This window comes from Eptesicus fuscus, chromosome 14 (genome assembly GCF_027574615.1).
Source record: "Eptesicus fuscus isolate TK198812 chromosome 14, DD_ASM_mEF_20220401, whole genome shotgun sequence".
Classification (NCBI taxonomy): domain Eukaryota; kingdom Metazoa; phylum Chordata; class Mammalia; order Chiroptera; family Vespertilionidae; genus Eptesicus; species Eptesicus fuscus.
The window spans coordinates 10714910-10742799 of record NC_072486.1 but is presented as its reverse complement, the minus strand read 5'-3'; the positions used below and the strand labels follow the sequence as shown (position 1 = coordinate 10742799).

Sequence of the window (27890 nt, the reverse complement as noted above, 5' to 3'; positions counted from 1 at the left end):
TTCCAAGTCCCCTGCATTTTCCTCTGTTGCTATTAATGCACATGAAAAAGAGGAGAGGGATGCCACGGGTCTGGAAGAGCCGGAGATTTTGCCTAAGGAAATAGGATGTTGTTTCATGTATAAATAAGAACCATACCAGCCGTCTGGTGGGGGTGGGTCCTGTTTATTGCCGCTGGGTGCCATTTTGCTATATGGTTATTTTCAAGTGCCAGACAATCCCTTCATTTCTGCTTGTTTGAAGTGTGGCTATGCTCATTTCTCAGAGTATGAACTGAGCTCATGTTTCCGGGAGAAGATTCAGACTGATTCAAACAATTCCAGAATTACAGCCTAACTCACAGTCCCCTCCCGCCTCGTCCACGGTGTCCCTTCTTCCGCCAGAGTGCCCACCCCACTCCAAGTCCTGTCCCTGAAAATCCTGTTCGACTTTCTAAGGCTTTTCCTCCATCAAGTGTAAAGCCTTTCTGGATTAAATAGAAACAAAACCATGTTTTAAAGATCTGTTCCCGTGCTTCGCTGCATTGAGAATTTGTGCAGCTAGAGGACAAAACAGGCCACCTCTACACAGAACTGGAGAAGTAATGGATACAGAACTGCAAAGCTTTCAAGGGCCAAAAAACACTGTACGTAATCTTTTCATCTGAATTGTATGAATAGATTAAGGGGAAGTAATATTCTCACTTCTTTCATTCTTTTGGTTGAAAGGATTTAAAAGCAGTTTGCACTTATAAAACAGGCAATTTGTAAGTTGAAAAGAATGCAAGTTTCTTGGATACAGTTCAGGGAAAAGAGATCGAAGGGCAAATTAACATAATAATAAAAAGATCAGAGAGAAGGGAACAAGTGATAACTATCTGGTGGTCTTAGGGTGGGGGAGGGGTATGATTTTTTAAAAATCTTTATTGCTTATTTTTGTGTGGGGGAGATACAAAACTAATGCATGCTTATTTAAAAAGAAAGCAAACTTTGCAAAGATTAATGTTCCCCATATTCCCCTCTCACCATCACCCCAAAGATAGACAATGTAACATTTGGGTGCATGTCCCCAGATGGATGTGTACATAAATATACATATATTTTCTATAGAATCACCCATGAAATAAAAAGTTGCTAATCATATCTGAGTGAGTTGCAGACATGTAAGTTCCTTAACAAATGTGCAATCATACCATCTATGTTTTTTACAACTTACTTTTTTTTTTCTTTTAAGGTAAGCTTAACCCTGTTTGCCTGTGAACAAACAGATCTCCTTTAATATAGAGCATTTCTCATACTTGTTATTTACTTAACTATTTTATTTATATGTTGATGGACAGTTGGGTTATTCCCACTTCCTCATTCCCACTACCATGTTGTAGTAAACATTTTTAATACATTGTATAGGAAAAAAAATTGAAGAGGCGACAAAGGAAATAATAACAGTAAATTCATAAATGTCAAAAGTGCCTCCAAAGAGGTTTAATCTTGTTTTAAATGTCTCACCAATAGTGTGAGCATGACAGTGTCCTTATACACTGCCTCTGTCTTCAAAAGTTCTTTTGCATAAACTGAACTGTATGGAAAATAGGCTTCTTCATTTGAACTTGACAGAGCTTCACCTTTGTGGATGGCAGGCTAGGATAGACGAGGGGTTCGGGGAAAGGATGATGTCTGGGACCCCTGCTGTGTGTCCAAGGGGAGGGGTAGGTCGAAGTGAGACGTCCCCCCCTCCCCCGCCCCCGCATCAGGATGTCTGCAGGGCTCCCCACAACTCACAGGGGCCCAACACCGCCGCCTGGAGCCCAGGGCTTTCTCAGCAGATGGAGAATCCATGTTTAAACCCGAGCAGGGACAGGCTTCCACTGTTGCTCCAGAGTCCAGTTTCCTCCCGAGGAATGAATTGGTGTTAGTCTTCGCAGGCCCCGCTGTCCGCTCTGGGGCTTCTTGCGATGTCATAGGCACCCCGGCAGCCTGCACCTGCGCCTGCTGGCGGCGCTGTTCGCCACCTGCAGCCCCGCACACCTCAAGCGTGGCCGGACCCCCAAGTTGTGTCTCAGATGTGGCAGGACTCAGGAGGCTGGGGACCCACAGGGTCCGGTTCCTGCCTGCTGCTTCCTCTTTCTTCCTCCTCCCACAGGCAGGCCCCCCTGTGGGGAGAGGAAAATAGGCTCCGGCTGACGTATACCACTCAGGCGCGCTGGGGAAACTGAGGCTGGGGTCGGAGCAGCAAGGCTGTGACAGCTATGTCCCTCCTTCCCGCGGGGGACGCTGCACTCCCCTCTGCCCCAGGTCCCCAGCTAGTCGGGCGCTCCCTTGAGTCAGGAGACCGCAGATGTCTCCCATAGCCCAATAGGCCACTTCTGACCTACGTCACTGGCCAGTACAGAGTGTCATAGCAATCCAGGTTAGTTGCCAATGAAAACACTGAAAATGAAATATCTTGCAACATTACCAGCTGGAGCCGAGAATCTGCCTCCAGTCTGCTCAGTTTCTAACATCGTTCTCATTGCTGCTACCAGGGTGCTCCCATAGGCATCGGTGTTTTGTCCCCTAATGGAGTCACACAATGCCACGGGGGGGGGGGGTACCCTGAAAAACAAATCCTCTTACTTCCTCGGATGCTTGATGCTGCGACTTGGCCAAGGTCATCCAGTGTGTGGCAGAGTTGGGACTGGTACTCTAGTCACTGATGAAAGCCCAGGAGGGTGACGTGACTTGGCCAAGGTCACCCGGGGAATTGCAGGGGCAGAACCAGAGCCCACTTTCCTGACCGTGGCCCCATTCTCCTGGCTGCCCATGGGACCTCAATGAAACACAGCCAGTGGCCAAAGATGTTGCACATGACCGTGACCCGGGCTCTTGGACTTCTGAGTTAGTCATTGGTCAGAACAACCAAGCCTCCCGTGCCTCCATCTACACCTACAGAATGGAGAGGAGTCTTAGGGGAGTGGCATGTGTCTTACTTTCAGGAACTTCACACAACTGTGGGCAGCTGTTCCCCATCCTCATGCGCAGTCTGAAAATAGACCTGGCCAGCACTATAGCAATTATACTTGAATGTGCTAATCTGATCGCATTGAAAATCCATGCATCTAGCCGTCAAGGGAATTTTCCCAAACCTTCCTACTTGCCAACTACAGGGTGGATGGAGACCAGAAAAGTAACAGCCACGTCACAGTGCCAGCCCTGTCATAATTCTGAGTTCTGTCCCCACTTTCCGCTGGGGAGGCAGGAAGAACTGGCTAGACTAGCAGAGGGCCTACAGGGGTGGAGACTCCCCATCATAAAGCCAGCACAGGGAACCACGGTGGATGGAAAACGAGTTGTTAGAGATAATAACGGGTGTGGGAAAGGAGAAATTCTGCTGAAATGGTTTCTTATTTTACTTAGAGGCACTTCCCACCCAAGACTAAAGCATGTAAAAGAGCCAGAGACCATGATGTGTCTCCATCAAGGAAGTAAAAGTTGGAGGCATTTCTGTGTAGTTAGCATATGGAATAGCTATCTGTAACAGCATTAGCTCTTCAGACATATCCTCTTACCTCCCAGCCCTAAGTGAACTGCTTACAAAAGATACATTTTTTTTTGTGTGTGTGTGAGAGAGGCTCAATTTGGATTTGCAATCAAGAAGACTTAACAGTACCCACTCTATATGAAATTACCACCCCGTTTTAATAAGGTCCAAGATATTTAAGAGCTCACTTATGGTCTCATGGCAAATTGAGAACAGAAATAGAAACAGAAGAGCTGGCTGTTTTTCTCAGTTGGTTTTCTGAGAAAGGCTCGTTCGTTTTCTTTCTTCCTCCAGAAATACTTCTCAGGTGCCCGCTTCACGATCCCTCTGCAACGGCGCACTTAGGTGACATCACTGTCAGGTAAAATGATTTTTATTTTTTTTAAACGGCATGTTGTGCATGTAAAAATAATTAGGTCGCTGGTTGTGCTCTAGCAACATTTTCCCTGGTTCGGCTGCCTGCCTGGAAAAAGGTTTAGTGTACCCTGCCGTTCTGTGAAGATGCTGGATAATTTGTCAGTGGAAAATATCACACGCACACACGCCCTTTTATCACCACCCAGAAAAACTTGGGGAATGTACATTTCCTGAGAGTGTTCTCCCTCCCGCCCTCTCTCCTCTTGTTGGCTCTCTGCTTTGAATTCAGAAAACACGGCTCCGTAGTTTCCCTTTCTCTTGTAGGCCTCGGCTCCTTCAGGCCTGCGGCTCCGCGACGTCAGAGACCCAGGCTCTTCCACCTGTTGCTCTGCCATGTGTAGGTCCAGGAGGTCAGCAGACAAGCTCCAGGCATAGGACAAGGGGAAAAATAAAGGAACCCTGTGCAAAGGGTTTATCCAGGGGCGGGCAAACGTGGGTTTACAGTTGTGAGTACTCAAAACACAGTTTATTCTTGTATTATTACTTATGAATGATTGTATTATTTACCACACAAACAACTGTAAACCTACTTTTGCCCACCCCTCCTGGACATTGCTCTCTTTGAAAGAAGGTGCCTGAAAATTGTCATGTGACATTTCTGCCGACAGCCCAACATCACACGGCCAGTATAGTGAGTGGCAGAGCTGGTATTAGAACTCAAGCAGTCTAACTTGAGTCTGTGCACTTAACATTATGCTAAATTGCCCCTACAGTCAAGAGGGCAGTAATGGTACCTTATTATTATTTTATTTTATATTCTTTTTTTAAAATAAATTTTTATTCATTTCAGAGAGGAAGGGAGAGAGAGAGACAGAAATATTGATGAGAGAGAATCATTGATCAGCTGCTTCCCGCAGGCCCCACACTGGGGATCAAGCCCGCCACCTGGGTATGTGCCCTGACCAGGAATCGAACCTGGGACCTCCTGGTTCATAGGTTGTCGCTCAACCACTGAGCAACATTGGCCAGGCCCTTGTTATTATTTTACAGATCACCTGCCTATGCCTTTACCACAAAGGGACTGTTCCATGATCATACTAGGTATGTCTGATTATCTTCGCACTATCCCAGATCCCAGTGAGTCAAGTTACAGAAAGGACACAGGATCATGGATGCTATCTGTGATGGTACTGCAAAGATGCCAGCCAGAAATTTCTTGATTTCAGTTATGCATTTACCATGTCCACATTTGTTGAATTCCAACAAATGCATGAATGCACCCTAGCTTTGCTACACACTTACTTATTTGTGGGAAATGTTACCACCACACAGGGAGAGGGGTGCAAACATATTATTGCTTCCCTGGTATCATTTTTCTTTACTTCAGAGTCACTGCTGCTTCTCACTCAAGAGTATAATGTTGTGCCCGGCTGGTGTGAATCAGTGGTTGAACATCCACCTTTGAACCAGGAGGTCATGGATGCATATGCCCAGGTTACTGGCTTGATTCCCAGTAGGGGGCATGCAGGAGGTAGCTAATCAATATTTCTCTCTCATCATTGATGTTTCTATCTCTCTCCCTCTCCCTTCTTCTCTGAAATCAATAAAAAATATTTTTAAAAAAGAATCTACTGTTGAGAAAGGAGAATCACAGACATAGTAGGGTGAAGCAGGGACACTGTCAAGGTGGGACCAGAGGGAATTTGCGTGTATTGAGAACCCACTGTAGGCCAGACACTGCTAGGCCCTTCCCATTTGGCATCCTATTACATCTTGAGAAGAGCTCTGAGCATCGGCCTCATATTAGTCCCCCTGACAGCTGCACCTTAGATCTGACATCTTGCAGCTTTGGTCTGCTCAAGGTCACAGGCCAGTAAGTGTCAGAGCTGGGGTTCAAGCTCAAGTCTGTCTGGTGTTCAAGTGCATGCTCTTACCTTGTCACCAGTTGGTTTTGAACATGTTGGCTGGACAGGTTTAGGAGCACTCCTCCCCCATCGATTCTGTTCTCACAGCGGGTATAGATTATCTTCCATCTTCCCAAAGGTCCCTGGGATTTGTCTCTCTCCCTCCAGCCCTCGCTGCACTTCAGATCAGCTCCTTACTGCTCTGCTCCTGCTGGATCAGAAAACCTCAGTCCAAATAGGTTCAGAGAACAGACTGATGGTTGCCAGAGGGGAAGAGGATTGGGGGGATGGGTAAAAAAGGTGAAGGGATTAAGAAGTACAAATTGGTAGTTACAAAATAGTCATGGGATATTAAAGTACAGCAGAGGGAATATAGTCAAATATTGTAATAACTATGGTGCCAGGTGGGTACTTGAAATATTGGGGTGGGGGGACATTTTGTAAGGTATATGATTATCTAACCACTATGCTGTACACCTGAAACTAATACAAAATAATATTGAATGTAATCTGTAATTGAAAAATAAAACTAAAAATAAATAAATAAATAAATAAACAGTAACAAAGGGGAAAAAAAATCTCAGAGTCTATATCCATAGAGAAAATGGATTCATAGTTATTGGAAATAAAATTTGCTATTCACAAGCCTGGATTTTCCTCTGGCTCTCCCATTTACTAGTTGGGTGACCTCTGGCCAGTTGCTCAACCTTTTTATGTCTCAGTTTCCTCATTGTAAAGTGGGAGACCCATGCTTTCCTCTAAGGATTGTAGTGAGGCTTAGAGCCCGAGTGAGTGGGGGTTTTCTTTTCCATTGCCTGTATTAGGAAAAGATGAAGATCGTGATGGAAGGAAGGTTCCGATAAAAGGAAAATTGGCCAATTGTTGGAGATAATCAGGCTCTTCAGTTGTTGATGGGCCATATTTAGGATTAAAATCATGGCCTGACTGTTGCCGCTTATAAAAGTGCAGACCCACTCCTGAGGGCTTAGGACCAGGGCAGAGTTACATCCTGGATCCGCGTTCCTTTGGCCTTTTCTATGCCTATTTTTAAAACAGTGACCTTTCTTTCCTCTTCTAATTCTTTCCAAGAACAGTAAGGCTGACTCCAGAATAATTAGGAAAACATTCCAAAGTTGACATATTGCCAATAATGGAAGTTATGAAACAACTTTAAGTCCATTTTAATAAAAACTTGCATTAACAGCACATTATATTACATATTCTTGTAAAATATTGGTAGTATCTCACAACTGTTTGCCTTTCCTTCATTCGTGTGTCAGTATTGCTAGGCTTTAAGGATGGGGCAGCAACAAAGGATAATTCATTCATTCTGTGGACTTCTCCACAGAACTCACACTCTTGCCTGTGAAGAGTCTGAGACTTTGATCCCTATTGTGGCTCTGTGACCTTGGTCAGGTCCTCTGAACTCCCTGAGTCTTGGCTTCCTCAACTGGAAACTGGAGAGAAAAACTCTGGCCTCTTCTACCTCATTAGGGACGTGGGAGGGGCAAAGGAAATGCTGGACAGAGAAGTCCTTTGGAGCAACCTAAAGTAATAGAGGGATGTCAGGATTAATATGATGATGCATGAATATATGTTTCAAGTGAGAATGAAAGGAAAAAATAAGAAACAAAGACAAAGATGTCAAAAGGAATAATAGTGTTCCTTGCTTTGTCTGCCATTCATCGGCTGAGTGATTTTAGAGGAGGCACCTAACCTCTCTAGGCCTCAATGTTATCATCTGTGAAATGGGGATTATATTCATGGCTGCTCTTCCTATCACACAGGATTATGGTATCAAATGGGACAGTGGATGTAAGAATGTTACTGGAATAATAAAAGACCATCCAACCATTAACTCTTATTGATAATAGTGGTAGTAATGCCTGGGGAAGTTGCGGTATTCGCAGGGCTTCGACAAGTTCAGTCACCTTCGGAAATGAAATCAATCCTGTGAGATCACAGGGTGTGGCCTGTTAGCTTCTGCAGACAATGAGTAGGAGCCCGGCGTCTGGCATCACACTGCTGGGATTCCAATCTCATCCCTGCCACTACCAGGCTGTGAACTTGAGTAAGCTTTGAACCCCTCTCTGACTGGGCTTCTCCACCTTACCTCATGGAATTGTGAGGACTGGTGATACAATGCCAGCAAAGCATTTAGAACAGTTCCTATATGTGGGTATGCTTGGTGGCACCTCGGCCTCATGCTGCCTACTTTACAGCAGTAGCCATAAAGTTAACTTATTGTTCTAGCTGGTTTGGCTCAGTGGATAGAGCCAGGTTGATTCTGGTCTAGGGCACATGCCTGGGTTGTGGGCTCAATCCCCAGTAGGGGGCGTGCAGGAGGCAACCGATCAATGATTCTCTCTCATATTGATGTTTCTATCTCTCCCTCTCCCTTCCTTTCTGAAATCAATAAAAATACGTTAAAAAAATTAAGTTAACTTATTAAATAGCATCCTAGAGTATGTCTGATACTAAAAAATTCTGACAGAATGAAAAAGCATCTACTAAACCTGCTTGCTTTTAACCAGCCACAGCAGATGCCTGAATCGCTATCTTGAGATAGCAGAGAAGAAAAATACTTATATATCTCAAGCCTAAAAGCCTGCAAGCAGGAGGTGCTGGCAGAACCCCCTGGGGGTCCCTGCACATAGTCCTTCGGGAGCCCATAGAAAACCTGTATCTACACCCCACTTTTCCTTGTTCCCAGGCCCTTTTTTCCATCCTATTTGTTCTCTGGCAGGATAGGGGTGCCCAGACACGGAGATCTGCTCTTTTCCACTCTGCAGCTAGCAAGCCAGCCCCACCTGAAGGCCTCCGACTGCCTTTGTGAGAGAAATCTCTGGGCAGGACAAGTTTTCCACCTGCTCCTGCTGCTTCAGCTCCAGAGCAGTCTCTGATCTGCCATGAGTGAGGCATGCCCTTAGTGGATGAAGGAGATGAGTGAGGAGCTAAACGAGATAATGACACCCTTAGGTACTACCTGTGAGCACAGATACATGGAGGCCATAAAGCGGAAAGAAGAGGGGTGAGTAACAGAGGCATAAAATTCTGTAGCAGAGGAAAAAAAAAAAAAAAAAGACTTCACCAGGCATTACTACCACTTCACCAGGCATTATTACCACTATTGTCAATAATAGGTAACGGTTGGGTGGTCTTGTATTATTCCATTATTACAAAAAAAAAAAAAAAAAAAAAAAAGCTATTCCAGGCGTAGTGAGAATCACAGCAACTTAGAAACCAGGGTGATGAAGTGAATCCCAAACCAGAGAGTGCTAGAACCAGAGCGTGCACCAGAACCCCCTGGAGGCCTTGTTAAAGCCGATTGCTGGGCCCTCACCCCGCTTCTAGGTCAGGAAGTGTGAGAATTGACCACTGGAACCGGTTCCCAGGTGAGCGCAGCCAGCACTTCAGGCAGCATTGTCACAGCGAGCCCGAGAGGGGTTGCCACGAGGCCACACTGTGTATACATTGGCCTCGGAACTGAAAGAGGCTCAGGAAAGAACCGCGGGAGGTCTGTGGGGACAATGCCCTAGCGTTCACAACAAATGGGGTGCAGGCGGTGTGTTGGGGTGGTGATTGGTCAGACTGACCAGGGGCATCTATAAGGCACCCCAGCCATGTGACCCTCCTTATGACAGCCAGCCTGGGCAGGCTGGGGTGGGGTTCTTCGCCCCCTTGGAGGGGAGCTGCTCGCTTCCGCCAGCCCCTCACACGCAGGGTTAATTACGGGTCCCCAGAAGCCGAGGCTCCGGGGCGCCGACCTGCCACCCAACCCTCCTGGGGTCCAGCGGAGTTGGCGGACGCTCAGGACGAGGTGAGCTTCCTGCCGATGGAAGATGGGCTGCCCCGGGGGCCCCGGGGTTTGGCGGCCGCCTGGGCACAGTGGCGGGATGGCAGCCAGCGTGGATGCTGGGACGCGCCACCATTTCCGCCTCTGGCGGTCGGCAGTGGGGGGCGCACCAAGACAGCAGTTGGGGAGCTGCGCTTTGTCACCGCGGCGGCGAGGGGCGGGAGGGGCGGAGGGCGCAGAGAGGGCCCCGGAACCGGGACGGGGCGGTCGGCAGGCTCGCAGGTCGGAAAGGGACGCTCCGGGCTGCATGGGGCGCGGAGTTCCAGGTCCCGGCCGGGTCTCTGCGCGCACTCCAGCCCGGGGCTGGTGACACCCTTGTCCTGCGCCGCCATCCCTCCTGCTGCGCCTCCAGCACCAGGAGCCTCTCAAAGCCGGCGCCCACCCTCTGACTCTGCCGCAGGCGCGCCCGCACTCGCCCAAAGCCAGCAGGCTCCGGGCCCGGCGCGCACGGTCCCCCCAGCAGGCTCCGGGCCCGGCGCGCACGGTCCCCCCAGCAGGCTCCGGGCACGGCGCGCACAGTCCCCCCACGTCGCGGCGCCCTCCGGCCCGTCCTGTTGGCGGCCACCCCTGCCCCGCGCCCTGCTCCTCTGAGACCTACGGTGGCCGCCCAAGCTGGCTCCCGCCCTCCGCTCGCCCGCGCCCCGTTCGCCAAACGCCCGGAGGAGGGGGGCCCCGCCTGCGCCTTTCGGCAACGCCCAGGGCGCCGCGACGGTGTCTGCCGCGTTAGGGACCGTCACCCTCGGCCCTGGGGCACAGCCTAACGTCAGAGAGAGGACCGGATCGGGGGCCGCGCGATGTGGGTTAAGATCGCAGCACAGCCATTCCCAGCCGGGAGCCGCTGGGCACGGTCCTCGGCCTCTCGGAGCCAGTTCCCCTGCAGCCGGGCTGTGAACGTCTGTGAGAGGCAGCGGCAAGTCGGGGTCCCCCTACAGGAGGGAGCTCTGTAAAAACCAGTCCCCCAAACTCCTCACACAAGGGTTTTTCCGGTTCGCCCGAGGGAGCGGCTTAGCCCGCCCAACCGGTCGGACTCCCTGGCCCGCGGGCGTTCCTCCCCCTCGCTCCCCGCCCTGCGTGCGGGGTTCGCAGCCCGGCGCCACCGCGTCTCCTGGCCCCGCGACGCCGAGTGGGGAAGAGAGGAAGGGGCTGCGGCCTCTCCCCTGGCCCGGGAACCAGGAGAGACAGACAGACGGTCAGTGAACACACAGACACAGGCTCACAGAGCCCCGCACCCAGGAGGGAACATTCAGGGCTAGTTACGTCGTGGACGAGATCCCGCCCGGTAGAGAGCGCCCAGCTAGGGATCACGGGTGGGGCCGCCTGCGGGTGCAGCAGTGGGCGGGCTCCCTCTTCCAGCGCTGGGCTTGCGGGGGGGGGGGGGGAGGGGGGGCAAGGGGCAGGGCTGTCCGGCTCCTTTGGCAGACCAGCGCTTGGAAAGGGTTTGCGCCAGAGTTAAGTCTATTCAAAACAAAGCGGAAAACGTACCGGCCTTTAGCTCTTCCCCAAGCAGGAAAGGAGCCCTTGGGGCCGGGGCTCCATGATAACGCCTAGTTCCCTGCACTCCGGATCCCCCTTATCCCGAGGGACGGTCAGTCCTGCCGCACAGAAGCTCCAGACCCGCCATTCTCTGCCCCGGGTGCACCTCCAGGGCCTAGGTTTTGAGCGGAGGTGTGCGCAGTGGAGTCAGGAGCCTGTGCTTAGTCCAGGAGTCAGTGCGGGAGGCCTGGCCAGGCCCCCAGGTTTGATCACTTGGGCCAATCAATCCTTGTAAGGGAAGACACCTGGCAAAGCCACACCCCCTAGCAAAGGGATCCGGCAACTGTGCCTGGGGTTGGGTGGCTCTAGGGCAGTGGTCGGCAAACTCCTTAGTCAACAGAGCCAAATACCAACAGTACAACGATTGAAATTTCTTTTGAGAGCCACATTTTTTACACTTAAACTTCTTCTAACACCACTTCTTCAAAATAGACTCGCCCAGGCCGTGGTATTTTGTGGAAGAGCCACACTCAAGGGGCCAAAGAGCCGCATGTGGCTCGCGAGCCGCGGTTTGCCGACCAGGGCTCTAGGGATGCTGTGTAGAGGGTAGGGGAATCTGGGAAACTGAAGGCTAACCTCAATGCGTCTGTACACTGAGCTTTGCCAGAGACGTGAAGGGGCCATGACTCTCCAAAGGTTAACGCTGGCTGGGAACCCTGCTGAGTTTGGCCCCTTCCCAGATAGGTGCTCCGGTCTCAGTGGCTTGTGATGGTCAAAGAGCACGTCTCGACTTTGTCTCTGAGGGTCTCCAGAATCAGCTGCTGCAGCGACATTTTTTACATTTTCCCACCTGCTTGGGCAGAGCAGGGGTCCCTCCTCTCCCACATCCCTAAGCGTGGCCCCTGCCTCCCTGCACCATCCCCACCAGCCTCCGAGCTCTGTCTCAAGAGGGCAAGGCCAGGAGGGCTTCTCCGGGAAGTCTCCAAGTGGTTTGGGGGCCATTTTTGCTCTTTACTCTCCTTTATGCCCAAAGCAAGTGCCCAGAGGTTAGTTACTTGCACTGCCCACACCACACAGCTGTGAGTTCATCGGGGAATGAGGAGGAGGAAAGGCTTTGGCAAAAACCACAAGGGGCGTTTGTGGAAGGAAAGGCTCACTGTGCAATGCCTGGGGTTGTCTAATAGTTCCAGTGGAAGCTAGAGGGATGGGGTCAGGTCCTCACTCGGTCATGTGTGTATGGGCCTCTTCTCTGGGCTTCAGGTTACTCAGCTGCAAAATAGGGGTGATTCATAATACATTCCTCAGGCCTGTTGTGAGGATGGGAATAGCTAAGCTAGATGAAATGCCTAGAACAGTGACTGCTCTCTCATCATGTGGGGTTCCGGACTTCTATGGAGTTTCTCTTTGCCCGCTCGGGAAATCATAGGTGGGGCAGGTGAGGCCAGTCCACGTGTGTGGGCTTTCTCTTCTGAGGGCAGGAATGTACTCCCTGTGAGGTGCCCCTGGATCCACCTAGACCCCAGAGAGGGCTGGAGGTTTGTGGAGGGGTGCCTTATGGAGGGTGAAGGCACTGCTGGGTGTGGGGCATCCCTGCAGGCCAGGGAGGGACAAGGCCCTGGGAGAAGCATTGGTCCCGGGTCTGACACTCAGCCAGGCCCTGGCCATTTGAGTCAAGACCACTGATCACCCTCTCACGGTGGGAGAAAAGGTACTGCAGCCGGTTGAGGTCTTTCAAAGGAATATTATGTAGATCGAACAAGAAATGGGCATCAATGCACTTTGTAATAAAAGCAAAATTCAGGACAGCAATGGTGAAGGAAAAAAACCTCTATCATCTCTGCTAGGATGGGAAAGGGGGATGCCTGGGACTTTGGGGTGGGGGAATTGCTCCTCGACCAGAATGCAGCCCTCTGGTTGGTGACTCGAGGCAGGGGCAAGCCTCCAACTTGAGGAGGTCCTCAGGGCTCCAGTCCTGCCCTGGGTCCTCCTGCTCTGGGACGGGCAGGTGATGGATGTAGGGATGTGGGCTGCCCAGGCCTTAGTCCCCAGCTCAGACTGGGGAAGCTGCAGGCTTGGGCCTCCAGGAGCCAGGCCAACAGATGGAGCAGGGAGAGCAGCCGCAGGCCTGGCTGACTCCAAGGGCCTGAGGAGGAGGAGGCAGGCGGGGCCAGGAAGCACCCAGTTTCCTGTCCCAGAAGCTTGGCCCTTCCATTCAGGAGGCGCAGAGAGAGGGGGGCACTTGTCCAAACCAGAGTTCCAGAAGCTGCAGGCTCCGCCTGCCTGACGGAGAAACTGCGCTCTGGTCCCCACCAAAGGCCCACGCAGCCTTCAGCTCCCTCTGCAGGTGGGCAAGGGGGTGGGCAGCGGTCGTGGTGTGCTGTCCTGCTGGGGAAGCCAGGCCTCTGGAGGGGCCCACCCCGAAGTGCCTCTGAGCTCTGGGTCCCGGATGGGCTTCGGCAGCTGCCAGAACCCATTCCAGAAGTGCTCTCCTCCCCTCGCCCCCACCCCACCACGATGCCCGCTGCGGAGACACAGTGGTTGGGGGGAACTTTGAGGGGCTCCCCAGGGCTGAAAGATGACCAAGGGCCCAAGATCAAGATCCACAGCCGGGCGATGCTTATTGTTTAAAGAGAAGCTCTCTTTGTCCCGGCGTTTTACCAAGCGAAGAGCAAAACCAAATTCCTTCTGGTCCAATTTTTGCTGGCACCGAAGCAGCCAGACCAGCTCCTGGAACCCTGTGCCCTTGTGTCAGGTCTCGTCACCCCTTCCGTTTGGCAGGACTGGCGATCGCCCCTGGGAGGCGGGGCATTGGGCTGGAGAAGGTTCTCAGGCACCGACGGTGGCGTCTCGGGGCTGCAGGCCCCTGAGCGTCACTCCCACCCCTGCCGCCGCTCTGCGCTCCGGAGCGGCTTGTCCTGGGAAACGAAGCGACCTCAGCGGATCGGATAGGCGCTTGTGGTGGCCCAGGCCGGGCTTTCGACTCCATTTAACTCACCGCCAGCACCTTATCTCCGCGTCGCCTCCCGGGGGTCCCCCCCACCCCCCGCCCGGCCCAGCCCCGGAGAAAGCAGAGCCTCGGGCTTTTGAAGTCCCGAGAATTTCAATCCCAGAGGAGCCGCCGGGTCCTAGGCTGTCACCCAGTGGGGAGGGGACAGCAGGCCAGCGTCGCGGGCAGGGGTCCTCCCAGCCGAGGGAGGTGAGAAGCGTTGGGGGCTGGGTCAGCCCCCACTCAGGCTGCTGCATCACCCCCTCTCCAATTTTATGGGGTCGCCCAGATCTGGCAGCTGTCTGCGACAATCCCGCTATGAATTTACCTTCCTTCAGGATCCGTGTTGGGAAAAGCCTTCAATTCACTGATAACCACGCTATGAAACTACCCCTAAGCCAAAAAAAAAAAAAAAAAAAGTCCTCAGAAAGTGTTTCCATCTATCGCCCCTCCCCCCATTTTCTTTTCCTCCAGCTAAAAATCCCATCTGTCCTCATCAGGATGCTTTGGGAAGTGACTTTGGGTTAAAATGTCCCCTCCTGTGTGGGCTTGCAATAGGCCCCTAAGGACCCAGGAAACTGAGGCGGCGTGGAAGGGGGAAGGCAGGAGTGGGGAGTGGGCGGGATGGAAGTGGGGGGGGGGGGCCTGGTCCCTGAAGCTTCACACCCGAGTCCGGAGGAGGCAGCCCCTCCCCAGAGAGGCTGTGTCTTGCCTGGAGCCTCCTTCCTCCCAGTGGCCAGGGGAAGCCCCCTCAGCGGGCCGGCCGGGAGAAGATGCCAGTGACACCTCTTGATCTCTCAATCCCCCCTTTCCTGTGGCAGGGAAGCCCCAGCAGAGGATCAAACGCACAGCCCTCCCACCGCATGCAGAAAGGCGGGCGGGGCCAGTCCTTCTGAGGGCGCCCCACCCAGGTGAGCTCAGTGGGGGCTCTGCGAGAAGGAGGAGGGCTCTAGGCGAAGGAGGGGGTGGGCGCCCCAGGCCCAGGCTAGGGAGGGCCCACCCCAGGGTGGGCAACGCGCGGCTCCCACACATGTGGGGCCTGGCGGTGACAGGAAGGGGAGAGGGCAGGCAGATGTCCCCAGGTGCTGGCTGGGAAGGGAAGGGAAGGGAAGGGAAGGGAAGGGAAGGGAAGGGAAGGGCGGGACAGAACCCTCAAACCACCGCAGCAAAAGGCTCGGGGATCTGGTCCCTCCGCTCCCAGCCACTCCTCTCACCTTGTAAACACCCCCAGGATTTGGGGGTGGAGGGCTCAGCAGAAGGCGGCCTTGGGAGTCCCAGGGGCGGAGATGCCAATGCGGACAATACCCCCCCCCCAATCCCTCCCCCGGTTAACGGGCAGCTATGAATAAGGGGGAGAAGTCGGAAGTAGGAGCGAGAGGGGAACGTTCCTCTCCTTGAAGCCCTGCTCCTGCCACCTCCCCCACTGGCCACAGACAGGAAGACTGAGGCAGGGAGAGGGGGAGAGCAGAGGAGAAGAAACAGGAGGAGGAGGAGGAGGAGGAGGAGGAGGAGGAGGAGGAGGAGAGAAAAGCAGGCGATAGAAAGACAAAAAGATCAGACCGAGGGCCCTTTCTTTAGGGTCCCGGAACTGGGGCTTTGTCTCGGGCGTGGAGGGGGCAGCCTCAGTGGCTTAGCGCTGGGAGGGCTGAGGGGTGAAGGAAGGAGCTGTGAGGCCGGCCTCGCCCTGGGCAGGGGGGACGCAGCTCACCTGCCTGACAGCTGGCTCAGAGCGGGCGCTGTCCCTAAAGGCTCTGGCGTCCCTGCCCTGGAAGAAGACCGGGCAGGGGCTGTGGGTGGCTACTCCTAAAGACACCAAGTCAACACGCCCCCCCCCACCCCCAGCTCTGCGTGGGGGCCCCTTCTGTCCTCAAAGATTCCTAAGAGCGCCCAGTCACTAGCCACTCGCTCTTTCTGGGCATTTTTGGTGACGTCTCTCTCAGGACCAAAGGCAGGGGAGGAGGGAACCCTGTGAGTGAAACCTCTGCGAACCCCAATACTGCCGCCCAAGCACTCTGCCCCCCTGCCCCAGGCTCTGGTGAGAGCAGTGCCTTCTCACAGCAGGGCCTCTGGCGCGGCCACTGGAGGGGCCACAGCAGTCGGCGTCTCTTCGCTTGAAAAACCTGTTTTGGGGGGAATTCGTTGACTCTGAATGAATACCTTAAGATACGGGCAAGAAAAGGCCACTCTTAGAACCGCTCCCCACCCTACATACCTGAAGTGTAGGCGAGGCCCAAGCAAGTGGGAAAGCGATTTCTTCTAGAACAAACGCGCCTGGAGGTCCGGCCGGGCAGTAGAAACCTTGGGCCACCTGGAAGGGGAGGGGGAAAGAAAAAAAAGAAGAATAGGCAAACACTGTGAGTCAGCAGCCAAGGCGGGTCTTTAAAGAAAAAATTTAAGACATGTACCTTTAGCCCCGTGGGGAAGAAAAATAGCAAAGGTGGTTCCCAGGAGGAGGGAGATAGCTGGGGTGGGGGGTGGGAGGGGGAAGAGAGGAGAGGACACCCCAGGTTCAAGCTCTCCAGACAGCTTGGGGAGGGGCGGACTATGATTTTCCGTCGCTTGCAAAAAGACTCTGGAGCCGTTGGGAGGTTAGTTCGCCGGGGATGGGCGGTTGTAATAATGCCCGGAGCAGCGAGCCTTGGGACTCGGCCTAAAATAGGGTTATGGGTTCTCTTGTCTGTGTCAGATCAAGGCACCAAGCTAAGAAAACCAAAGCAGAAGCAACGATAAAAACAACAACAACAAAAAAATAAATAAATCAAACGCGTATTCAATTACCGGGTCCGCAGCCCTGCGGTCCTGGCCGGCACGCAGCGGCGGGCTGTCTGCGGACCCCCATTTGCATCCTCTGCCTGGCGGCCCCGCTCAGTGTGCGCGTCTCTCTGCTTCACACTCTCCTCCCCATTCGGCGCGGCCCACACCTGGCGCATCACTGCCGAGCCATTAGCTGCGGGCTCCTTTCATCTCGGCGGCGGCAGACGTTCCTATTTATCCACTTGCGCTCGCCGAGTGGCGTCACCAGCGGTACTGTAATGACGATTGCAGCAGGAGGATGACAGCTTAGAAGACGAGGGCCATGGGGCTTCCTCCCAGAGGCGGTGCGGCGCAGAGGAGCGGGCGTATCACAAGGTGACCCCAGCTCCCCGCCGCCGCCGCCGCCGCCGCCGCCCGCACCTCGCTCCGGCCGCTCCGCGCCCAGCCACTCGCCTGGCTCCTCTTTCTCCCTCCCGCAGCCCGGATCTGTCGGACCTCTGGGGGCCCAGGGAGCCGGGGGGCTAGGAGCTCACTTGGGGCTTTCCCCCTCCTCCCTCCGGAGGTCTCTGGGATGGAGAGCCGAAAGGACATGGTTATGTTTTTGGATGGGGGACAGCTTGGCACTCTGGTTGGCAAGAGGGTCTCCAATTTGGCCGAAGCCGTGGGCAGCACGCTGCCGGAGCCGCCCGAGAAGATGGTGCCCCGCGGCTGCCTGAGCCCTCGGGCCGGTCCCGCGGCCTCCCGGGAGCGCGGCGGGGGAGGCCCGGAGGAGGAGCCGGGGGACGGACCAGCAGGAAGCGCTGCGGGGCCGGGCGCCGAGCCGCGGGCAGCGGGGGCAGCCGGGGCAGCCGCGCTCGGCCCCGGCCCGCCGGCCCCCTCCGCCGCCGACAGCCTCTCGGGCCAGGGGCAGCCCAGCAGCTCGGACACTGAATCGGATTTCTATGAAGAAATCGAGGTGAGCTGCACCCCGGACTGCGCCACGGGGAACGCCGAGTACCAGCACAGCAAAGGTAGCCACCGCCCCCTTTCCGGGCCTCCCGCCGCGCCCCCCTTCCCCTTCAGGTCCGGAGGGAAGGAAGAGGCTCCCTTCTCCCCGGGCAGGGTGGCGGGGGGCCCCTGGAGCAATGCGCCCCTGCTCTCTGCGCCCTCGTGGGGTCTCCTTCTGCGCTCTGGCATTGGCGGGACTGAGGGTGACAGCTCTGCTCTGGGGGTTGGGGGAGGAGGGAGACGAAAGCCCTGGGCTTGAGAGGGAGGTAAAATGCACCCCAACCCCCCAGAGTTTTGTGGTTCTGCTTCAACTGCCTCTGGGAGACACCTTCCCCAGGCGTGAGTGAGATCAAACGCGGGTCCCGGCAGTTTGGGGCTAGCGGGGTGTAAGGCGCATCCAGGCGCGGAAGCGGGGAGTCCATAAAAAACCGTAAAATCGAGGCTGACCCGGGCCGCCTGGTGCTGAGGCCCTTCGACCAGTTTGCACGTCGGTCAGAGGTCCAAATTACCTTGTCACTTCCCTGGCTCGGTGGCGCCAGGTCGGAAATGGTCCCAATGATCTAATTGCCTTTGGTCTCCGGTTGCATTTGAAAAGGCAGAGCTCTGGCCCGCCCCCTCCCCCTCGCCTTCCCAGCCCCACTTCTCCACCCAAAGGAAAGGGAGCTGCAGGGGGCAGCAGCCCCACCCTTCGCTGGGTTAGGCCCAAAGGAGGGGGCTGTCACTTGAATTGGAGACCCCCTCTCTGACCAGGGGCTAGTGTGTGTGTGTGTGTGGGGAGGGGGAGGGGGGTGAACAGCCAGGAGGGGAGTCTCCCTGAAAGGGTGGGAAGCTGGAGCGCCCACCAGCAGACTCCCCCACAAAGCTGCTGCGTGGCGGGAAGAGCCTGCTATGGAAGGAAAACCACCCCTGGCCTTGGCGCCAACTCCTTGCGGAGCACGCACACGCACCCATTCCCCCCTCCACCTGACTCCCCACCACAGCATGGCCTCAGAACCACTCCTACTCCGCTCAGCCATTCTAAGGTAACAGGGCATCGAACACACTGCCAGGCCATCCATGCAACACATGCCTCCACACAAAAGCAAGAGAACAGTTCGTGCCCAGCATCCCACAATGCACCAAGACCAGAGCCCACAGCACTCGGCAGATGATCATGTCAGTCCACTTGCCCGTCAGACACGCACAGCTTGCCCGCTCCTGGCCATGGCGAGCTGAGCGCTCAGACGGCCGCGTCCCCCCTGTGCCCCGGGGCAGGTGCCTGGAGCGGGGGGAGGGGCCAAGGGTCCGGGCTTGTACCCGCAGGCCATTCAGGCCTAGGCCGCTCTGTGCTCCTGTGAATGGTGAGCCCCGTCCTCCCTTTCTGGTTCTTGAAGTCCCCAGCACCCCAGCAGAAGCAGTTACTGAGGCGGGTCTCTTTGCACCCTTTGCACCCCGAATCCACCGCCCCACATCAGCGGCCTTTTTGTCTGTTGTGTTGTGCTGTGCCCTTGGCTCTGGGCACCCTGCAGGGCCGGGCTCCGAGGCTCTGACCGGCAGTCCCAGCGGCGGCAGCGAGGCCCCCAAGAGCAACGGCGGGGGCTCGCAGGGCAGCCTGGCCTGCAGCGCCAGTGACCAGATGCGCCGCTACCGCACCGCCTTCACCCGGGAGCAGATTGCGCGGCTGGAGAAGGAGTTCTACAGGGAGAACTACGTGTCCAGGCCGCGGAGATGCGAGCTGGCGGCCGCCCTGAACCTGCCCGAGACCACCATCAAGGTAGGCGCTCCGGAGGCGGGGAGAGGGGCGCCCGCGCACGGGAAGCCGCCACCCCTGCCCGGGCCCTGAGTGTGCGGGGCCAGGAATCGGCTCTGCGGCCGCGGGTGCCAGGCCCGGTGCAGGCGCCAGGTGAGGCAGCGTTACCTCCCGACAGTCCCGAGGCGGCCACCGCTGCCAGCGGCCTGCTCTGTCCCTTCTGAGCCGAATACACGGCAGGGTGGGTGCCTGCGACGTGACAAGGAAGTGTCCCCAGGGAGAGCGACTGGAAGGGGGTGTTTCTGGGGAAGCGCTGCCGCCGCCCCAGGCCCCGAGGAGTCCCTAGTCCCCCACGAGCGCACCGGGCCGGGTTCGGGCAGCCGGGGAGGCAGGGCAGACCTGGGGTCCCTCTGAGCCCCTCCTGGGGGGTTCCAGCTCCAGGGGGCGGCGGTGGGATCGGCTGTGCGCCTCTCTGCCCGCAGGTGTGGTTCCAGAACCGGCGCATGAAGGACAAGCGGCAGCGGCTGGCCATGACGTGGCCGCACCCGGCCGACCCCGCCTTCTACACGTACATGATGAGCCACGCGGCGGCCGCGGGCGGCCTGCCCTACCCCTTCCCGTCGCACCTGCCGCTGCCCTACTACTCGCCCGTGGGCCTGGGCGCCTCCGCCGCCTCCGCCGCCTCGCCCTTCGGCGGCCCGCTGCGCCCGCTCGACACCTTCCGCGTGCTGTCGCCGCCCTACCCGCGGCCCGAACTGCTGTGCGCCTTCCGCCACCCGCCGCTCTACCCGGGGCCCGCGCACCTGGGCGCCTCGGCCGGCGGCCCCTGCTCCTGCCTCGCCTGCCACAGCGGCCCCGCCAACGGGCTGGCGCCCCGCGCCGCCGCCGCCGCCGCCTCGGACTTCACCTGTGCCTCCACGTCCCGCTCGGACTCCTTCCTCACCTTCGCGCCCTCCGTGCTCAGCAAAGCGTCCTCCGTCGCGCTGGACCAGAGGGAGGAGGTGCCCCTCACCAGATAAGGGGCTGCCCGCGGGCTGCCGGCTCCAGGACGCCCCGTGGGGGGGCCCCCGGGGACTCAGCCAGCGCCCCTCCCCGCCCCCTGGGCGCCGAGGGGAAAGAAGGGGCCCGAAAAGCACCAACAGGACTCCGCCTGGAGGATGGGACCCCCGGAAGCGGCCTCGGCTGGCCCGTTGGGGCAGCAGGAGTGGGACTGGGGGGGGGGGGGCCGGCAGAGGCTGAGGACCTTCCTCTGGGGCGCCCCTCTTTGCCATTCGTCACCGGACCCACTGCCCCTAACCCGGGGGCAAATTAGAGGCGATTTCCAGCCTCCCGGGTGGAGGCCTTGGCTCCAAAGCTAAACCAACTTAGCAGCAAGAGCCACCCTGAGTCCCCCGCCCTCACGCCCTTCCTCACCCGGGATACCCCACCCCCCAAGTCAAGCCCAAGCACTGGAAGGGGAAATGCTGTCTCTAAACAAAATGCTGTGTGTGCAGCGCAGGTGGAGACGAATCCTGGCCGGCTTTCCGGAGGCATGGCAAGGGTTGTGGATGGCAATGCACCAGCCATCGAGGGGGAGGGAGAGAGGATGTGCTGCCACGGGGAATCCTGGCCCTCCATGGCGCCTGGGGACTCTCTGGCCTTCCTGGAGCCTCACTCACACCACGGCTTCTGGTTCTGCCATTTCCTAGCACCTGATCCCTTTCCTCACTCCTAGCTTCTGGATCGCTCTCAACTTGCAGCTCCATCTCCAAACCCCCACCCCGCCGCCACCCTGCCGCCCTGTTTGTTCTAAGGTTGGTAGGGAGGCTGCAGACCCCCCCAGGACCCCTTGGCCCAACACATCCTGATTAGTGAGGATGTGTGTGTGAGGAGGGTTTTTGAATGTTGAATGTATAATAATGATCACCACGCAGCCAGCCAGAGCTGAGCTGTTAACAAGGCGCCCAGGGAAGAGCTTAGGGAGCGGGGCCTCCCCCCCCCTCCCCCCCTCAGTATCTGGAGACAAATTAGAGGCGATTTCCAGCCTCTGCCTGCACCCGGAGCTTCCTGGCCCTTCCCTTGGTATGTGGCATTTTACATCATTCTTCCTCTCATCCTCCTCCCGAGTTGCCGCTGGAGCCTGGCTTTCAGATACCAGTGGGAGCTCCTGCCCATTCTGGGGCACTTGTCTTTCCCCTTCACCAGGGTCTGCTTGGAGCCACCCCCAAACTCTCACTCCCACACTCATTCTTGCAGCCAGGGTTTGAGGGATAGGAGACCCTGTAACCCATCGTGCAAGCTTTGCTCTGGCTGGGAGGTAGTGGCTCATTTGGTGTGGTTTTCCTTTGAAGCCCAAAGAACTTGCTGTTACAATTTGTTGACCACATTGCAATAAAAGCTGGACATGATTCTCACTTCAGCATTTTAATTTTTTGGCAGCAGGCAGCAGCTTGACTCCTTTTGAATTGCTATTCAGCCACTCTGGGCTTGGGCAGGGAAGGAACCAAGAGCTGGACCCACAGACAGAGTCCCTCAAATCTCCTGGGATTGGCAGGCTCCCCATGGGCATTGCACCGGCGGAGAAGGCAGGCTCCAATCTGCCCCAGGTGCGGGTTTCCTTAGTTCTGTGCTTGGTGGGAGCCTCCGTGGGCACTGACCCCACCTGGTGCTCCCCCTGCGATGCTGCCTTCTCCACTTGCTCCACCCCTTTGAGGAAAGGCGACTCTGGGCTGTAGTTTCCTGGCCCCTTTGCCAACCAAGTAGAGATGAATGAAGCAGGGGGCGTGGACCTGGGTCTGGACATAAGGGGTCAGGGAGATGAGGGATGGAAGGGTCTGAACCATCCTCAAACTGACAGTCATCTCCAAGGATGGGTTTCTGGGCTGTCAGGGCCAGACTCAGCCGCCACCTCACTCCTATCCTCTATCACCCGAGGAGCCACGTGGCTGCCTCTGGAGTCCTGCTCCAGCAGGCCGGGTCCTCCGTGGGGGTATCCATGGCAGGTGTGGGCTCCTCCATTGGCCTTCATCCTCCTTTGAGGCCCAGAGCAAACCTTTCTGCCCACAGTTCCGCCTCCCCGTCCCCCCCGCCCCAGCACCACCTTGTGCTGAGATTCCCAGCAGCCTCCTCTCCACTCCCCGCCCCTGCGCAGCTCCCGCAGCCCAGCCGGGAAGCTCCCGGTGCCAAATCCCGGCAAATCCCGCGGTTGCTTCGAGTTGCGCCCAGAGATTGCTTGCGACAGGTAAATGGGCTGCGGGTTGCCGTAATGCCAGGCGTATTTTCAGTTAATAGGGAGGGAAAATGAGGTGTCTGCAGCGATATTGGAAAGTACAAGATCGATGATCCGGCCTCGTGTCCAATCAGCAGCCTTTAATTGACTGTATTTTCTGGGTAATTGAGCCTCTCTTCCTCCAAATTGAAGTGGAAGATGTAACAATACATCTTGCCAGGAGGAATTACTCATTACTTCATTATGAAAGTTCCCTTTTGCCAAGGTTTGCGGTTTGGCGCTGGGCACCGCTTCTCCCACTCCCTCCCCCAACCCGTGCACCTGAAAACAGGTTCGCCCGCCTGCATCTGCAGCCACAAGTGGCCTGAGACCTCCTGGGGGGGGGAGGGGAGATAGCCATTTCACCTGTAAAATGGTATTATCGTTACCATTTTTCAACATTCTGAACGCCTCTGTTTAGCTCTGCCCCATTTCCGTCCCATTTTGCAGGTGGAAAAACAGAGGCTCCTGATGAGTGAGTGGCCCAGACAGCTTTGAGTTTCACGCTCCGGCTTCCTCTCCCTTGTCCTGAGCCTCTTTGGGGCCCATAGGCCACGGTCACCCCTCACAGTCTGACACCTCACTTCCCACTCCCACTCCCTGGCTCCTCAACCTGGTGGAACCAGGACGGCAGGCTCTGGCAGCAAAGACCCGCGCTCCATCTTGGTCAGCCCGGCCCAGCCCGCAACACCAGCCGCCCCGCAGCCCCTGTGCGTGCTCAGCGCTGGCCGTCGCTCGCTTGTTAGCGAGTGATTGATTGCCTTATTAAATCGTGTTCTTGTAAGTGTGACCAAACTGATTGCATTGCATATGTTTGGGGTAATGCTCATTTTAAACAACAGGATAAAGAGGATGAGCTCGGCAGACGAAATGATTCTGGCCAGCAGCTCCCTAACTCTGGCATTAAATCGCCCAGTTACATAGCAAATCACTTGGTTCCTCCACCCTGGTCCCCGTTTTTCCCCCCTGGCCTGCCGTTTGATCGAATCCCGCAATGTGGTGTGCCCCCGTGCGTGGCTTCCCTAGCGACCACATGGGCTCTGTCTTCCCAGCCAAGAACCCTGCACCCGCACAGCCCAGACACCCAGTCCCCCTGCCCGCATCCCAGGCTCAGAACCCACCCTTTCACCCTAGGCCTCCCAGGGGAACTGGCCCGAGGCGGGCGCCGCAAATGGGAGCTTAGGTCCCCTCAGCAAAGTGCACATCTCTCCACCCCCCCCACCTCCCCACCTTTCCCGAAAGTTTAAAAGACCCTTTTGTTTCCCAGGCTTCTCCCGCTCGCTCGGTTGCTTCCATTATTCCTCCACCGAGAAAACCCCGCCACCATATGTCCGCCGAAGAGCGTGGGTGTCACAGCGGACAGTTGTCGAGGGTGGCCAGACGGATGGCACTCTCCAAGTGGGAAGAGCTTTTCTTTCTTAGCACCCTCTCCAAGCACATCGCCCAGGAGTGGGAGAGGGAGGGTAGGAGTTCCGAGTGGTGGGGAGGGAAAGGAGGTTGGGGCAAAACATTGGGATTTTTTCCTAATTACTATACCCTCAACCAACAGTGGTGGCCGGGTTCTCTGCGCCTGGTGCCTGAGGGAGCCAAACTGCGGGCAGATTGAACTTCCTAAGGGACACCTTAGGGATACGGGGGGATTCTGATTTGTTCAAGATGACGGCGGTCATCGGGACGCGTCAGACGCGATGCCACTCTTTGGGGGGTCATTTGCAAGTGCAATCGCACGCATTCGTTGGCAAGACCCAGCTAGAATGCGTCTGGAGAAGCGACTTGATCCAAACGGCAAATTTCTTCCATCACTCAGCTCCTCCCTGGCTCTGCGGGGGCAGGGCATCAGACTGCACTAGGGCGAGACCAGGGCCCAGCTCGCCATTTGTGCCAGCTTGAGGGACCCCCGAAATGTTGACCCTTAGGGGGGGAAAAAGCCAACCGCGAAACGCGTGCTACCATCTACAAAGCAAACAGAAACTCAAAGTCGTTTCCAAAATCGCCTTCTCAGCAAATAAGTATGTGATATTCTGAGCAGGAGCAGGAGAGAGAGAAAGATTGCCACTTAAAAATAACATGAAAGCATTAAGTAATTATTTAAAACAAGGCTGTTTAGAAAAATATTTGTATTTATTGCAGCTGCTCAATTGGCCTCGTTAAAGTCGGCAAGCATTTAAATTGTGTTACAATCTCATTTAAATCCCCTCCGTTCCAGCAGGCTGAAGAGCTTGAATAGACCAATCACTTCATAATGATGATGAATGAGAAATTAATTCAGATACAAGCAAGACAATTTAGGCCTTCATCTGTTTAAATAGCCTTCCAATATTATTCGCGATTGCGGGTCACAGATTGAATCAATTGTCCAATCTTGTGAAAGTCATATCCTTGCATCTTCATCCAGATTATTTATAGCGCAGCGAGGGCTGCTGAAAGGTATACGCTGTTAACAGGGACAATTACTTAAAGGGAAGCGTTTATAAAATGGAAAACAAATGCCGGGGTTAGAAACAAATGGGATCAAAAGCAGCCATTCCGATCTGGCTCCCCGAGGGAAGGGAGCGGGCGCGGCTCCCGCGGGGCGAGGGGCGCTCGGGGCCTCCCAGGTGAGGCCGGGTCTGCGGGGAGCGCCCCGGCTGCAGCCAGCCTCGACCTCGTGGCCCCAGGTCGAGCAGAAACCGCTGCCAGGCCCCCGCGGCGGCAGATGTGGCCCTTCCCCGTCTCTCAGGGGCAGCGCCCCACGCAAGCCGCCCCGGAGCGGTGCCCTCGGTGCCGGGGTCTGGCCACCAGCGGGCACAGAGCCGGTCCAAGCGCTCAGGCCATCGTCACAGAGGTCGGAGGCCTCGCTGAGGGAGGGGCGGAGGTACTGGGAGGTCTCTGGAGGCCCAGCCTCCTCTGAGACTCGGCCTTCGGAGCTGGAGGCAGGGAAGAACCCCACTTCCTTAGGGCGCTCGCCCTCGGCGCCGTTCCTGAACAGAAAGCGCGCCTGGGGTCGCTGCGCATCCTTCCAGGCCGGCTTCTCGGGGCGCCCTCGGGCCTTTGAGCAGCGCCCCGTTCTCCAAAATAAAAATAAAAACAAAAATAAAATAACAAAATAAAAAGAAGCGCCCCATCCTTCCCCAATCAAGCGCCCTCATCTCCTGAAATAACCCCTCCTGGTGAGGCAGCTCCCCGCCGTGGTCACCCCGCGCCTCGAGGTAGCCCGATGCTGGCGAGGAGGCCATCATGACCTCGGGGTGACATGTGCCTCCCCCTCCTCAGCCCGGTCAGGCAAAGACCCGGAGACGTGTGCGCCGGGGGATGGGTTTGCCCCCCGCCCCAATCGGTACACCGTGCTCAGCTATACTGAGTGCCGCATCTACGCGGGCTCTGGGCGCGGGTCCAGGGGAAACGGAGCTTTGGAGGAGGCGCTCTTGGGAGATGTGAGCGAGGTGGGCTCGGGGCGGAGGAGCGGGAAAGGGCACCGGGTGCGCGGAGCCGGGAGCGGGAGCAGGAGCAGGAGGCTCGCGGCGGCGAAGACGGCGCGGCGGCCACGAGGCACCGCACGCGCGCCGCTCCCGGCAGCGTCGAGGTGCTGTTTTTTCGTTTCTTCCTCTTCCTCTGTATTTCTGTTTTGAAACAAAAGCCCAACTAATGGATTCCTGGCGCTCCGAGGACCCACTCCCGGGAACGACTTTGATGCATTGCTGTCCAATTAGTGCATTTAATTGGTGTCCTCGGGGACGGGCTGCCCGGAGCTGGGACACAGCCTCCTCTCGCCTCTTCTGCACGCTGAAAAGGTAAAATTTACAACGCGCTGCAGCAGCCCCTGGGGAGTTCGCGCCAGAGAGGAAGGCAGGGAAGGAAGGGAGAGATGCAGCTCAGTCTTGCCGAGCCCAGACCCTCCAGCCGAGGGGACAGCGGGTAAGGGTCCAGATCACCGGGTCTCTGCTCAGTGGGGCCTGGCGGGAGGGCTCCCAGGCCGAGTTGCTGAGGATTATGAATCTGCTGGCAGAAAGGCCAAGGGAGAGTGCATTGTCTGCAGAAGCCCACTCCATGTGGTCTCTCATCTCGTTAATAATGGCTGTTTGTTAACAAGGATGCGGAGGTTAAATAATCCGGGTGGAAGATTAAACACGGTGCCTCATCAAGACGCTGTGATCAGCGCTGCACACAGACCTGGGCGGGAGCCACTGGAGGGCTGAGCCTGGAGGACGGTGGGAATCAACAGCCCGCCAGGAGCCCGGGCATAGAGGGGAGGTCTGTGCTCCCTTTTCAGGGTGTCCCCAGAAGGTCAGCACAGGCCCAACCCCTAGGTGTGTTGAACAGAAAAACCATAAAGGAACCAGCCCCAGTGACGTGTGGATGTCAGACACGGAGGCCTGGGTCTGGATCCAGGGCCCCTCTTTGAGGAGGCGCTATCTGCAGCCTCCCAGGCCTTCCAATGTCATGCATCTGGGAAGTAAGGGACACTTGTAACACTGGGTTGGAAGATAGAAGATGAAGTTGTAGCTTGGGCTCTGCCCCTAAAATAGCTGTGTCATCTGAACTGCCTTGTTTTCCTGGCTTCGTTTTCCACAGTACAAGGTGGACAGGAGGCAGGGCTTGGTATAGATGACGTACAACGTTTCGTTTCTTTCCTTCAGCTCACACCAGCGTTGGGGATGTGAGCACCTGTCAGGTACTCTGTCTCCACCCAGTCTCGGAGGGTTCAGTCAAGGAAGATTTTGTTCAGCATATATTTGAGAGCCTACTACAGGCCAGTCACTGTGCAATATTCTTTAGCCGTGAGAGTAGAAGATCCATTTGTATATCCCTGAGTGGTGGTGGTGGGGGAGGGGGTGGTGGAGATGGTGGTGGCGGTGATGATAGTGGTGATGGTACTGGTGGTGAAGGTGGTGGTAGTGGTGATGGTGGCTTTAGTCGTGGAAGGTTTCAGTATTAGCTTCACATTAGAATCAACTGCCCTAAACCAGTTGAATCTGACTCTTGCAAGTGGAGGTCTGGACATCTGTAGTTTTCAATGTTCCCTTAGGTGGTCCCTTTCACTGGTGTAAGTGAAAACTGAGAACCACTGGGGAACGAAAAGCACAAGCTTGTAAGTACTCAGTAAATTCTATTAATTGTAACTGAA

General features: G+C 56.0%; 1 protein-coding gene across 1 annotated transcript; it reads left to right on the top strand.

Annotated features, from left to right (window-relative positions):
• The first annotated feature begins 17394 nt into the window (after positions 1 to 17394).
• EVX1 (even-skipped homeobox 1) lies at positions 17395 to 20558 on the top strand. Its single transcript, XM_054726635.1, has 3 exons — positions 17395 to 17833; positions 19319 to 19563; positions 20022 to 20558. Exons 1-3 carry the CDS (start codon positions 17395 to 17397, stop codon positions 20556 to 20558), a joined length of 1221 nt encoding a protein of 406 aa, XP_054582610.1.
• Positions 20559 to 27890: the final 7332 nt, after the last annotated feature.